This window comes from Leuresthes tenuis, unplaced genomic scaffold (assembly GCF_036924035.1).
Source record: "Leuresthes tenuis unplaced genomic scaffold, fLeuTen1.0.hap1 SCAF_7, whole genome shotgun sequence".
Taxonomy (NCBI): domain Eukaryota; kingdom Metazoa; phylum Chordata; class Actinopteri; order Atheriniformes; family Atherinopsidae; genus Leuresthes; species Leuresthes tenuis.
This window is the reverse complement of record NW_027325361.1, coordinates 33,699,408-33,711,764: the sequence shown is the minus strand read 5'-3', so window position 1 is coordinate 33,711,764 and position 12,357 is coordinate 33,699,408. Positions and strand designations below refer to the sequence as shown.

The 12,357-nt window shown below is 38.8% G+C and overlaps 1 protein-coding gene across 2 annotated transcripts in view; it reads left to right on the top strand.

The window, feature by feature from the left end:
* Window positions 1-4,054: 4,054 nt before the first annotated feature.
* Window positions 4,055-12,357, top strand: part of LOC140312387 (uncharacterized) — a 107,126-nt gene continuing 98,823 nt past the window's right edge. For both annotated transcript variants that reach the window (XM_072390209.1, XM_072390208.1), the window contains exon 1: window positions 4,055-4,254. In XM_072390209.1, coding sequence (XP_072246310.1) covers window positions 4,110-4,254 — 145 coding nt within the window. In that variant the 5' untranslated portion in view covers window positions 4,055-4,109. The remainder of the gene's footprint in view (window positions 4,255-12,357) is intronic.

Genomic DNA, 12,357 nt, shown 5'->3' with positions numbered 1-12,357 from the left:
TAAAGAGCATTCCCCGTGTCTGATCGTTTTCGTTCCCAGTTTTCTGAGTCTAGCCTTGTGATTTTGTACCTCTGCCTGCTCAGATTGACTTCTTGGATTTTGACCCTTGGACCGAATAAATAACCCTGAGAACTGAATACCGTCTGTCTGCCTGCATTTGTGTCAGCCAGTCTCAGAGTTCGTGATAAAACAACAAACAAAAAAACAAACAAATAACCTGCGCTGATTTGTATGATTTAGAAATGGTGTAAACAAAATGTTGTTTTAAGGACACAGTATATCTTTGCTCTAGCTGTGTGAATGATACATTCACTTGGTCATTTTGTCAGAGCAATTGTTTCTGTTGTTGCCCTCACATGAGTTTGAAGGGTACAGTGTCTGGAGGACCATAGATAAGAGGTGTGAAAAACAAGAGTTGTTCTTATGAATGGCTTACTCACCTTTAATAAAGATAATTTGATGATGCTGAGACTACAGTGTCAAACAGTCCAGAAATGGTTGGCCAAATGTTCTAAAATAAGAAGCTTAGCTTTATGTGCAAAAACAAACCCAATAAGCAATTCAATGAAAGACCCATTTTAGCCATTTTGCCATGGAATCAACTGCTGCAGTCTCTTGAGAGTAAAGTACTTGGTTGGGGTTGGAAACCGATCATGATTTGGCATGAAAGCCTTTCAAAACCCTGAATGTTCCTTACAAACTGTCACTACGTGATGAAGAGGGACAGATAATGGGCTAAAAGTTCACATAATTAGAACAATATTAGTAGCTGAGAAATCTTTTAAAAAGCATGTATTTTGAAATCTATCCATTTTCTATACCTGCTTAATCCAGTTCAAGGTCGTGGGGGGGTTGGAGTCTATCCCAGTGGTCATCAGGTGAGAGGCGGGGTCATCCTGGACAGGTGGCCAGTCCATCACAGGGCCACACAGAGACAAACGAGACAAACAACCACACACGCTCACACTCACTCCTAGTGTCGTTTTAAAGACACCAATTAAGCTATCAACAGTGGAAGGAAGCCGGCGTACCCGGAGAGAACCCACGCATACACTGGGAGAACCTGCAGACTCCACACAGAAAGGCCCCAGCTGTGATTCAAACCAGGAGCCCTCTGGCTGTGAGGCGACGGTGCTGACCACCACACCACCCTGCAGCCCCAACCCAGTCTCACGCAGCCCATGTTTGTTGAAATGTAAAATGTTAATGCTTATCTCTTGCAACTGGGCTTATGTAAGGCTTTGTGACATATTATGTAACAGTGACACATCTACATGTGTGTTTGCTTGTTTCACCAGACTGATTTCTGACATACTGACAAGGGATTTAGGTTAAAGTCAAAAGAATAAGCAGTCTCCCTCACAGCCTGCCTCTTTTTTATCTGTTTTGAATATTTGTTTTAGAATTGCATGAGTGGTGCAGAATGATATTATCATTCAATTCTGTTTGTATGTTACATTGTTGTACATAAAGACCTACAAAGGGCAGCAGCAAATCAATAGTAGTAAAAATAATATGTGCAGTTATCTTCAGCACAACAGAAGCACATTACCTCTCGAGAGGTCTCATCTTGCAGGCTGAGAAATACTTGACTGGCTGAATCATGAAACACTATTTATTAAAAAAAAATTGTTTGCCTAATATGCAATATGACATATTTCTAATTCAGTTAGAAAATCTTGGGAACGACTGGATAACAGAAGCTGAGAAATGTAATGCACAGAAATGTAAATGCTCCATTTGGTGTTTCAGAACGAAAACACAATCTGTACTCTTATTGGTTATCTGAACTGTGCAAAACAATTAAAATGCATCTTGTTTGGCATTATTTCAATAACTATGACAATGTCAGATCTAAAAAATTTGAAAATGAATGCTGTTATTAGTTTCATCATTTTATTTGGCCTGGTTAATGCATGATATCGCAACACTATCACGAGTTTTGCTGGCATGATTTTTTCCTTTTCACTTTTGAAGTCTTTTTGAATTTTGGATGCAATAAAGACAATTAAGCCTTTGTCTGTATTCCTGGTCATTTTGCATACAAATTGTTAATCTCTCCCCTATGTTTGTCTCCTGTAATTTAAATGGCTATGATCAGGGTTTTATTTTATTGATTTAAGACAAAATGGTCCTAATTAATAAAGTGAACACTTTTTTTATGAAAAGAAAATCACTGAGAAAATCACAGCTGCCTGTTTACCTAAAAATTCTCCACACTGTACCCCATAATGACAAAGTGAAAAAAAAGTTTGTTTGAAATTTTTGCAGATTCATTAACAGTAAAAAACAAAAAAATAACATGTACATCATTATGTGGTACTGTGTGAACAATTTTGAGGGGGAATGCATATAATCTATCTTGAAGTAAGGCTGTAACATAACAAAATGTGAAAAAAGTGAAGCGCTGCGAATACTTTCTGGATGTACAAACCTGAAAAGGGGCGAGGCGAAAAGGTTGACACATGCTGCTGTAAATTTAAATGGCTTTTTCATGGTGGTACACTCTTTAACAGTTAACCAGAGCCCACTCCTGTAACCCTTGCTGCAGCAATGTCAGTGAAAATTTGTATGTGCGCCGAGTGTACAATGCCAATCAATGCTGTCTGGAGCTAAAAAAAAACCTGTGAGCACTGCAGCACCTTTTTCATGTGGGGCCAAGTCCTGTTTAAAGACTTTCCCATTGCTGTCACATTTTAAATGTTAGCGGAAAAGGGGATAAAGAGGCCAAATCCAACCTTGAAAGAACTGTGAAGCTCCAAATAAGAAATGGCATGTCTGTCCATAAAATCACTTCAAGCCACAACTCCACAAAGACAGTTTCTATTGTCTAGTGGCCAATATAAAGCAATTGCTTTGAGAAAAAAAAAGAGAGGGCCTGTTTGGAGTTTGCCAAAAGACTTCTGTGAGCCTCACTAAACATGTAGAAAAGGGTATACTGGTCGGATCAGACAAAAGTGGATCTTTTTGGCCATCAATGGACATACTGAATGTGATGCACAACCAACATCCAACCCAGTCTGTAATGAAATCATAAAATAAGGAAGTTTGTCCAAACATCTAAGTATGTTGTATTTCCCAATCCAGGTTTCAAAACTGTAAGATGCCATTTTTTAGGCAATTGTTTATAATTGCTGTAAGGCCTAAAATACAGAGCACAGAACACATGCAAAAAATATTCAACATGACCCCCTACACACACCTGTCTGTAAGCAAGCATGCAAAACCTAAAACCTCCAAATATTAATTGTTGAATGTCTAAAAATGTAGGTAACCACTGTCTGTTACAGCCTGTAAAACAATTATCATCCTTACAGGGGTTTAATATAGCCTTTGACTTTAGTTGTGGAATTAAAACATATTTCATATTAATATCTTTGTCTTTCAACAGATTCAGAAATGAATGATAAATTGAATCTCATCATAGGATGATTTATTTGAGTCTCAATTTACATGATTATATACAAGTCTTTGTATAATTTTAGGACCCTACAGCTCTGAAGCATCCAATGTATTTTTTCAATTAGTCAAACCTCCTTGTAAATATCTGTTGTTCCTTTGCCTTTTCATTTTGTCCTTTTTCCTTATTGGTTTTGTTTACCACTTTTCATAAACGTTCAATAATACAGTTTTTAATAATTATAGCCTACTGTCTTGTACCTATCCTGAGCAACAGCAAATTCATTATCAGTGAGTTCAGGTGGATTATTCACATGCAACATGAACCTATAACACATCTTCTTTTTTGAGTTTCTGTAACAGTTTGTTTGGAAAAAAGATGTATTCATTTATATCCATATAGGACCCTAGAGCCTCTAATAACAGGCTACTTTCGGGTAGACCTAGCTTAAAAGCTTTCTGCAGAGTCTGTCGACCTATTTTGAACTGCTAATGTTGTGTGTGATGTGTCCAGGAGACAAAATCTGCTATCTGCATGACCTGCTTTGTGCTAGTTTCCAATGACGCGGGGTTATGTCCTGCCAACCCAACACAGGAAGCATCATCCGCTGCGCGCTCCATCTCTGGGAGATCGCTCGCGTTCTTGCGTCGCGAGAGGGAGGGCGGGAGAAGAGGAAAGAGTGAGAGAGTGGATAGGGGAAGAAATTAAAATGATGGCGACCGATGCAGAGGAGATCATAAAGCAAACAAACCCCTGTCACATCCCTGTCAACAGTCTCAGCACTCTGTCCATCAAAATAACGCGGAAACAGCAGGACAGACACTGGAGGCTGCGGTTAATTTATCTGCAGTGCTGTGAGTACCGACACACAATATTACAGAGTCAAGCACCAGGTACAAGCTACTAAAGTCCGCTCAGAAAATAATGAAAAACGCGCTTCCTCACCATAGCGTCCGACATTTGGTTGTTGCATCATAATGTACATTTCATGTATAGAGAACCGGCCACCGGTAAGGGGCTACGTAACGCGCGGGGGGGGGGGGGGGGGGGGGGGGCTGGCTGGCTATCATTTAACTTGGAATCTTTTGAATGATCCAGGCAGCATTTTCCTTTTCCAAATGTTTTAAGGTTGTTGTAACCTGATTCTGGACAAGAATGATATCTTTTTTATGTAAAATATCACTATTATAAATGTGTCTTTTACTGTGCTTCTTACTGGAGCAAACAATACATGTTTTAGATTGTCATATAAGTTGATATGAATAAGTTCAAGTTTAATACAGCCCCACCAGCTACAGGCTCTGCTGTACGTAGGATATATACGTATATATACGTAGGATGGCAGTTCCTTACTTTGTGGAGAAGTAAGATCAATAGCACTAACATCAACACAGATGTTGCTCAAGCTTTAATTTACCACAAATTCCACAGTGCTGCCACTGTGTCCCTGATATTCCATCAACATTTAACACCCTCCTAACCATTCCATACTTCATATGTCAAGCTATCAGATCCATGTACAGTCTATCTGGAGCCAAAATGATATGGGATTTTGTAGCGTGATACTAATTTCAGAGAGAATTGTCGACTTTCTAATACGGACACCTTGTCTGTATGCTGATTTTTTTTTTGTAATTGTGAATTAAAATAAACCTGTATATGCATTGTGCACCAGGTTCTCATGAAGCAGCTAAGAATATATGTCATTAAATATCATTAGATGTCGTCACACGTTATTTTGTCCTACAAGTGCTGAGAAAATGAAAAATAGATGGTTTCTTCTTTACACTCTAAATCTTTTTTTTCTTGGTAAATTTTGTGCTGCACAGATGGAACCACATGTGTCTGACATCAGCTCATCTCATCCCTGCCTTTGAAACCAAAGTGCTTTTAGGACCTAGTAAACCAGAATGTGTAGCAGTGTTACAAAGACGTTATTTTCAGGAGATGAAACCTATTTTGCTCAAATATCTTCAAAAACTTTCTAAAAGCCAGTTAATTTGGTTGTACCAGACAGCTGCTGTGCCACGACTTTCCCATGGCTGTCCTTTTATTGAAGCTTTTATTATTTCTGTTTTATAAAACTAATATCTTTTCATGTTAGAAAGGTTATTTTTAGGAATAAAGGTATTACCTTAACACACAAACACACATCCCTACACTCACAGACAACAGATTTGACAACAATCAATCAAAGTCAATAAGATTAAATGAATGCTCTATACCTACCTCACCTATCATCAGTGGGAGCTGCCCCCTCCCAATTTTCTACACATCTCCCCCTGCTGTCTGTCCGTCTCTTCTTCAACAGGGAAACATCCCACAATAATTTGATGTTGTTAGGATGTGGAGGTTTTCCACAGATGACGCTTCAAAATGCCCTATGAAGGAATGGACATCAGAACCCCAGGGTGCGACTCAGTGGTCGCAGATGCAACCAAACTGCTGCACCCATAAATCAACCTAACATTGGACCAATATCCATCGTGGAGTTGTTCTATCGGAAAAAAGCATGACCTAAGCTGACTTGTTGACTTAGTCTGCAGCTACAGATTCAGGTACTGCCTAAATTCATAGCAAGCGATTTATTTTTCACAATACCATTATGTTTGGCCAATCTAGTACTGAAGTCATGAGTAGGCAATAGTTTAACAGGCTAAAAAGACTTTGGAAACCTATTTTTCATACGAAGGATTTTTGTCATTTGAAAGGTTATAATAAAGGTTGGTTAATAATTTTTTTAATTTCACTGATGATAAAAGAAGAAAAAAGAGCAGAAAACTCTGTATTGACTATCGGCCAAACTATTATTTTTAACATCTGTATTTGCTCACAGTAGGTGCATCCCTACTGTTAGCACCTATTTCCTACTTGTGCTGATATTTTCAGCTACGTGGAAGGCAAGGACAAAAAAGATCTGAACTGGCCTCAGTGACTGACGATCAAATTAGTTAGGACGATCAATCTTTGTTGTAATATATGTGTTGAAAGTTCAGCGCTTGCAAACCAGATTTTCAAATATTTCATTCTGTTCATCCAACAATTGAATTTGTTTGGATGAGGAGGATGTTGAATTAATCGCAAAGATAAACTTTGTTTTGATTGATTGATGTGACTTCTTTCTTATACTTCAGTCTCCTGGGTTGACGTTAAACCAACACTCTTTCTACATAATCCACAAACACACAGTCAACTGCTGGGCTGTTAAATACTGGTTGTTCATACTAACTGCAGCTGGCAAACAGAGAACACAAGATTTTCATGAGCTACAGGGACACAGTTCATCATTTTTTAACTTAAAATGATTTGAATGGGAAAATAATGGAGTCTTTATTCATGAGATTTTTGATATTCATTTCAGAAACTAATTAGTAAGTTTCTGCAAAAACTCAGGATGATTCCACGCTGACATCTAAACAGTTGGTCCCTCTCTGCTGGACAGACTCCATAGTGAGTTCATTTGACTTTACCCAAGCATTTATCTCTGCGTTTTAGGTTCTGAAAAATAGGTTTTCATATTTGCACATATTAGAAAAGATTTGTACTGATGTCTATATCTGTGAGAAGCCTGGATCTGCCTTTGTTGAGGCTCTAGTAGTTTCTGTTTCTGGATATTTTAACACAAGCTAAGTAACTTTAAGTGCTTGTGACTGACTGTTAAATGATTTCATACAGTTTGAAATGCAACAAAAGCTTATGTGTACTGGATTAGAGGTAGTGTTTCAGAACATATCTTTGATAATCCAAGTGCTCAGTCTGACAAATCAACAACAGAAGACTACAGCTATCTCAGCAAACATGTATGATATGGACCTGAAAAATGCACATGTAGGCTATTATTTCTTTATAAGAATACATACAGTAGTATGGGAGTTAACCATGTTAACCATAAATTCAGAGTTATTCATTGAGGCTCCTCAATAGCATGTATCAAATCCAAAAACAGAAAAATGTGTTTGTGTTACTTGTTGGTAAAGTGAGAAATTATATTTATACACCACTCTGCTTCATTTGTAGAATGGTTTCCACCATTTTGAAAGTGGTTTGGCCAGCAGCTGCTCCACATGTCCAGGTGTCCTTGTGAAAGACCATAAACCCTGCAGGTGCCCCAACAGCTCATTGTGGTCCAGGTGTTTGTTTGATGGGAAAAGGAGGATGGAGTATGAATGTGTATAGTGTGTGAACGGATGAGTGAGCAACATTACAAAGTCTGTTGTTGAACATACACAAGGTTGAAAAGATGTGATATAAACGCAGAATATTTGATTTTTTTTTTTCTCTGGACCCCTGCCAAATCTGACCAGTGATGTATGTTTAGTTGCATGTCCTTCTTCAACCGCTGACTGTCTAGGTGGTATCCAGTAAACAATGCGGGCTACAGAGATATTTCTAGGAAAACCTGGTCTGATGAGGAGAGACGGCATCCATCCCACTTTGGAAGGAGCGGCTCTCATTTCTAGAAATATGGACGAATTTATTAGTCATCCAAAAACCAATAAAATTGTTTCTATCATAGAGAGAGTGGATTCATGGAATCCTTCCCACTATATCCAATCTCCCTTTTTTGTCTAAAGTTCTTGAAAAAATAGTTCATAGCAGCTCAACTTTGTGATCATTTACATAGAAATAATCTGTTTGAAGAGTTTCAGTCAGGATTCAGAGTGCATCATAGCACAGAAACAGCACTTGTGAAAGTTACCAATGATCTCCTCTTAGCCTCTGATAGCGGACTTGTTTCTGTACTTGTCCTGTTGGATCTCAGTGCTGCATTTCATACGATCGATCACAGCATTCTGTTACAGAGACTTGAACATGTTATTGGGATTAAAGGAACTGCATTAGGCTGGTTTAAGTCATATTTATCTGATAGATTCCAGTTTGTGATTGTAAATGAAGAATCTTCCTCACACACCAGAGTAAGTCATGGAGTTCCTCAGGGTTCTGTGCTTGGACCGATTCTTTTCACTTTATATGTGCTCCATTCGGAAAAGAATTTGACAGCATAGCATAAATTTTCATTGCAGATAATACTCAGCTGTACTTATCTAGGAAACTAGATGAAAACAAAAGTTTGGTTGAACTACAAGTATTTCTCATAGAAATAAAGACCTGGATGACTCAGAACTTTTTGCTCCGAAATTCAGATACAACCGAATTGTTATCTTTAAAGCTCTTATAAAGCTCTTAATGACCGAGCTCCATCATATCTTAAAGATCTCATTGTAAGATATTTTCCTAACAGAACACTTTGCTCTCAGACTGCAGGTTTATTTGTGGTTCTCAGAGTTTCTAAACGTAGAATGGGAGGCAGAGCCTTCACTTATCAGGCCCCTCTCGGTGGAACCAGCTGCCAGTTTGGGTTCAGGATGCAGACACCCTCTCTACTTTTAAGATTTGGCTTAAAACTTTCCTTTTGGATAACGTTTGGCTCAGGAGACTCTGAAACATCCCATAGTTATAGGCCTAGATTATAGGATTATAGGCCTATAGGCCTAGATTGCTGGGGGCCTTCCATGATGCATCTTTCCTCACTCTGCTCTCATTACTCTCCATGTACATATGACATTATTGTTGTCATTAACTTGTGTTATGGTGCTTGTTGTCCCTTCTTTTCTGTCTTCTCAACTCTGTCTGCTTCAGCCAGAGGTTTCCTCCTTTTATAAGGAAGTTTTTTCTTTCTACAGTCTCCTCGAACACGCTCAGGATAGGATATTGGATCAAAGTCTTGGCGCAGTCAGTGGGTTTCCTTAGCGAGGCAACTTTTTCTTGAATTGCCTCTCTGCGGATATGGAATTGAATTAATTGGAATTTACTAAATTATGATTGTATTACAGTGAATTTGACTTTATTTGCTTGAATTGGACTGTATCTTTGAAGTGTTTTGAGATGATGTTTGTTGTGATTTGGCGTTATATAAATAAACTGAACTGAATTGAATTGAAAGGCTCATGGGTGATAGCACAGTGATAGCTGCTCCATCCACTTCCTCCTTCCTGTTTATGAGGACTTTGTGGCTTCTTAAATGGAAGCTTGAGACTGAGATCTGCTCTGATGTGGAAATGCTGACATGAGTTGTTTTTTTCCCCCTTTGCTGCTTATTGGTGTGGTACTTTACAGGAGGCCATTATATATATATCTGTCAGGAGGCACAAAACAGCAGGCAAGAACCCAATAGTATGACACAGGGAACAGTTCAGGTGAAGGAACAGAGGTTTAATAATCAGCATAGGTCGAACCAGGTAGTAATCGTGTGGCAAACAAATCCAGTGGGAGCACAAACAGGAAAGATCAGGATTGGAATCAGGATAACAGGATACTGGATAGCTAGGGGAACACTAGACAATCTGGCAAAGAACTGAGGGAATGGACCGGTATATATACTGAGGGGCTGATAGCTGATGAGGAGCAGGTGAGTATGGAGGCGGGGCAGGCCAGGTGAATGAACTCAGGAAGTGATGCAGAGCAGGAGGGAGTGGTAGGGTCTGAAATGACATGAGAGTGAGTGTGGCAAAACAGGAGACCGACAAAAAAACTAAAGCCTGGCTGAAGTTGTGACAATATTGAGCGGTATGAACAAACAGCCTGTATCATCGTTTCAGTTGAAGTACTTGTTTACAGCTGTGCTACCCACTAATGATAGACCTACTTTAGCCTACTGTATAGTGACTATATAATGACTTTGGCTTTCTGATGAGTAAAAATATGCTACAATTTTTCACCTTGACTGAGTGTTTGTAGCCAAGAGGTTTACAAAAAGGAAATTTTCTGTATCCTGAATGATGGTTCGAGAATCAAATGCAAAAGAGTGAATGACTTTCCCTACTTTAACAACAGCTGTTTGTGTGCCTTTGAGCTAAGAACTCTTACACTACTGTCAGTAATTGTCTTCAGTAACAGCTGGCAATTTGCTCCCAAAAGGCATAAACTAGCATATATCTGGCTCCACTATAGTTTGTCTTGCAGGTGTAACTTAGTCTTGAGCGCATGATGCTTGTCATGGGTTTGTTTCCTAGAGGACATTCAGAAATTTGAATGATAAAGTTAATGATTCCCAGATTCCCCGTGTCACACGCCTGATGAAAAGCATTATGGTTCATTTTCACACTATCATTGGGCCATTTGAAAAGAAAAATGAATTGTTGCTTTTCCAGATAGAACTGATGTGCATATGTTACATTGTAATGAAAATGTTCTGACAGCTTTGATGCTCCTCAGGACTTAAACTGTGAATTGCCAAAGTATATCAGATGATTTGGTCTGAAGTGATAGTTAAAAGCAGTATCACTGCTGTGCCATATGCCTGGCCTCTCATTTTGTAGTTGTTCATGTCACTCCTGTGGCTGCTGCTGCTGCTTCGAACCACATTAGCATTTAGGTAAATCCTGGATAACAGTCAGCAGCATTAGGAGACTTTATGGGTGAGCTTCCTTACATATCAAAGATCATGTATTAAACAAAAGTAGTGTTTTTCTGGACATTTCCATTTCTAATGGATCTGAAATGTGAAGGAGGCACAGCTCAACATGAGCCTACATGAAAGGTGTTGTGGGATAGTGAAGAGGCTTTGAGGGTGCCAAGCCCTACAGTCTTCTGGATTCAGAGTAATGGTTTATCGATCAATGTTAGTGCTGAAAGGGTGTGTTTAAAAAGCCTGCTTGAGTCCTTGAACTATATGTATATTTTTCATGAAGGAGAGGCTTTGTGACTTCCTCTTACATGGCATAAGATTTGTTCAGGAACCATGAGAAACAACCTTGTGCCGAAAGTGTTAGAGTTGGCAATTCTGTGAATATTTTATCCTCACTGTCCAAAATTATGTATGTTTGACTCCAGTAAACAGATTTCAAATTCTTCTGGCGAGAGTGGAAACTATCTGAACTGGCTATAACATTTTTTTAGGTGTTCACACCAGCCAAGAGAGAGACTTGTATCCTGTAGCTTTGTGTGATGAAAATATTTAAATATTCATAGATTCTGGATTTTTCATTGAGGGTGGAGGCACAAATGTCACCTTTAAGAATTTCAAAGTAAAAAAGAAGTATTATTTAAAGCAGGGTATACATCACCCAAAATGTCTTGGGGGAATCTTTAAGATTTAAATCTGATGTAATCAAATTCCAGAGCTAAAGTTCATATCCAAGTCATAGGCCACATCTGGCTTATTTATTGCAGTTCATTAGAACAGCTGAGCTTGCACTGCTTTACATTTCTCTGTCTAGTTATTTTGAATTTCTTTTTTCCAATGTCACTGTATCAGTCAGGTTTTCCATCTTTTCTCAGTCTGAATGCAAAACAAGGTTCAAGGCTAATTTTGTGCACAGGTAAAACTCGGTTAAATGGTTACATGCACAACTGAGTCGAGCTATGGTTACTGCACCGCTGGGCCATTTGATTAGACCACTAGCCTTCTAACAGCATAAATGCATGGAAACGGAATTGAGTTATTGCTGTGTTAAACTGTGTGAGAAAATGTTCTAGACAGCCTCTAACTTCTTCGGTTAGAACTCAGCGTACATGTAAACCCAGCAGAATTCACTGCAGAGACAATGGGCCTCATGCAACAACCATTTGTATGAACAGATTTGTTCTTAAGTCGTGCGTATGAATTATTTAAGAGAATTTGCGCATTCACTAATGTTTTCATATTTTAAGTTTTCTTTCAGGTACAAACAGAATTTACGAGTGATCCAGACCTGTCGTAGGAGTTTTGTAAAATAGTCCGCTGTTATTTAAATCAAGTTTGCTTGACTAAAGGGTTGTATATATAATATATAATTATGCTGACGTTATTCTGTTAGACTTAAATTATGCACTAATTGAAGGTTAAGTAGTGTGTTAACTGTATATAACAAGGCGCCCTGTGATGGACCTGTCCAGGGTGTACCCCGCCTCTCGCCTGATGACCGCTGGGATGACCCAGCCCCCCTGGGTATAGAAAATAGATGGATGGCTATAAC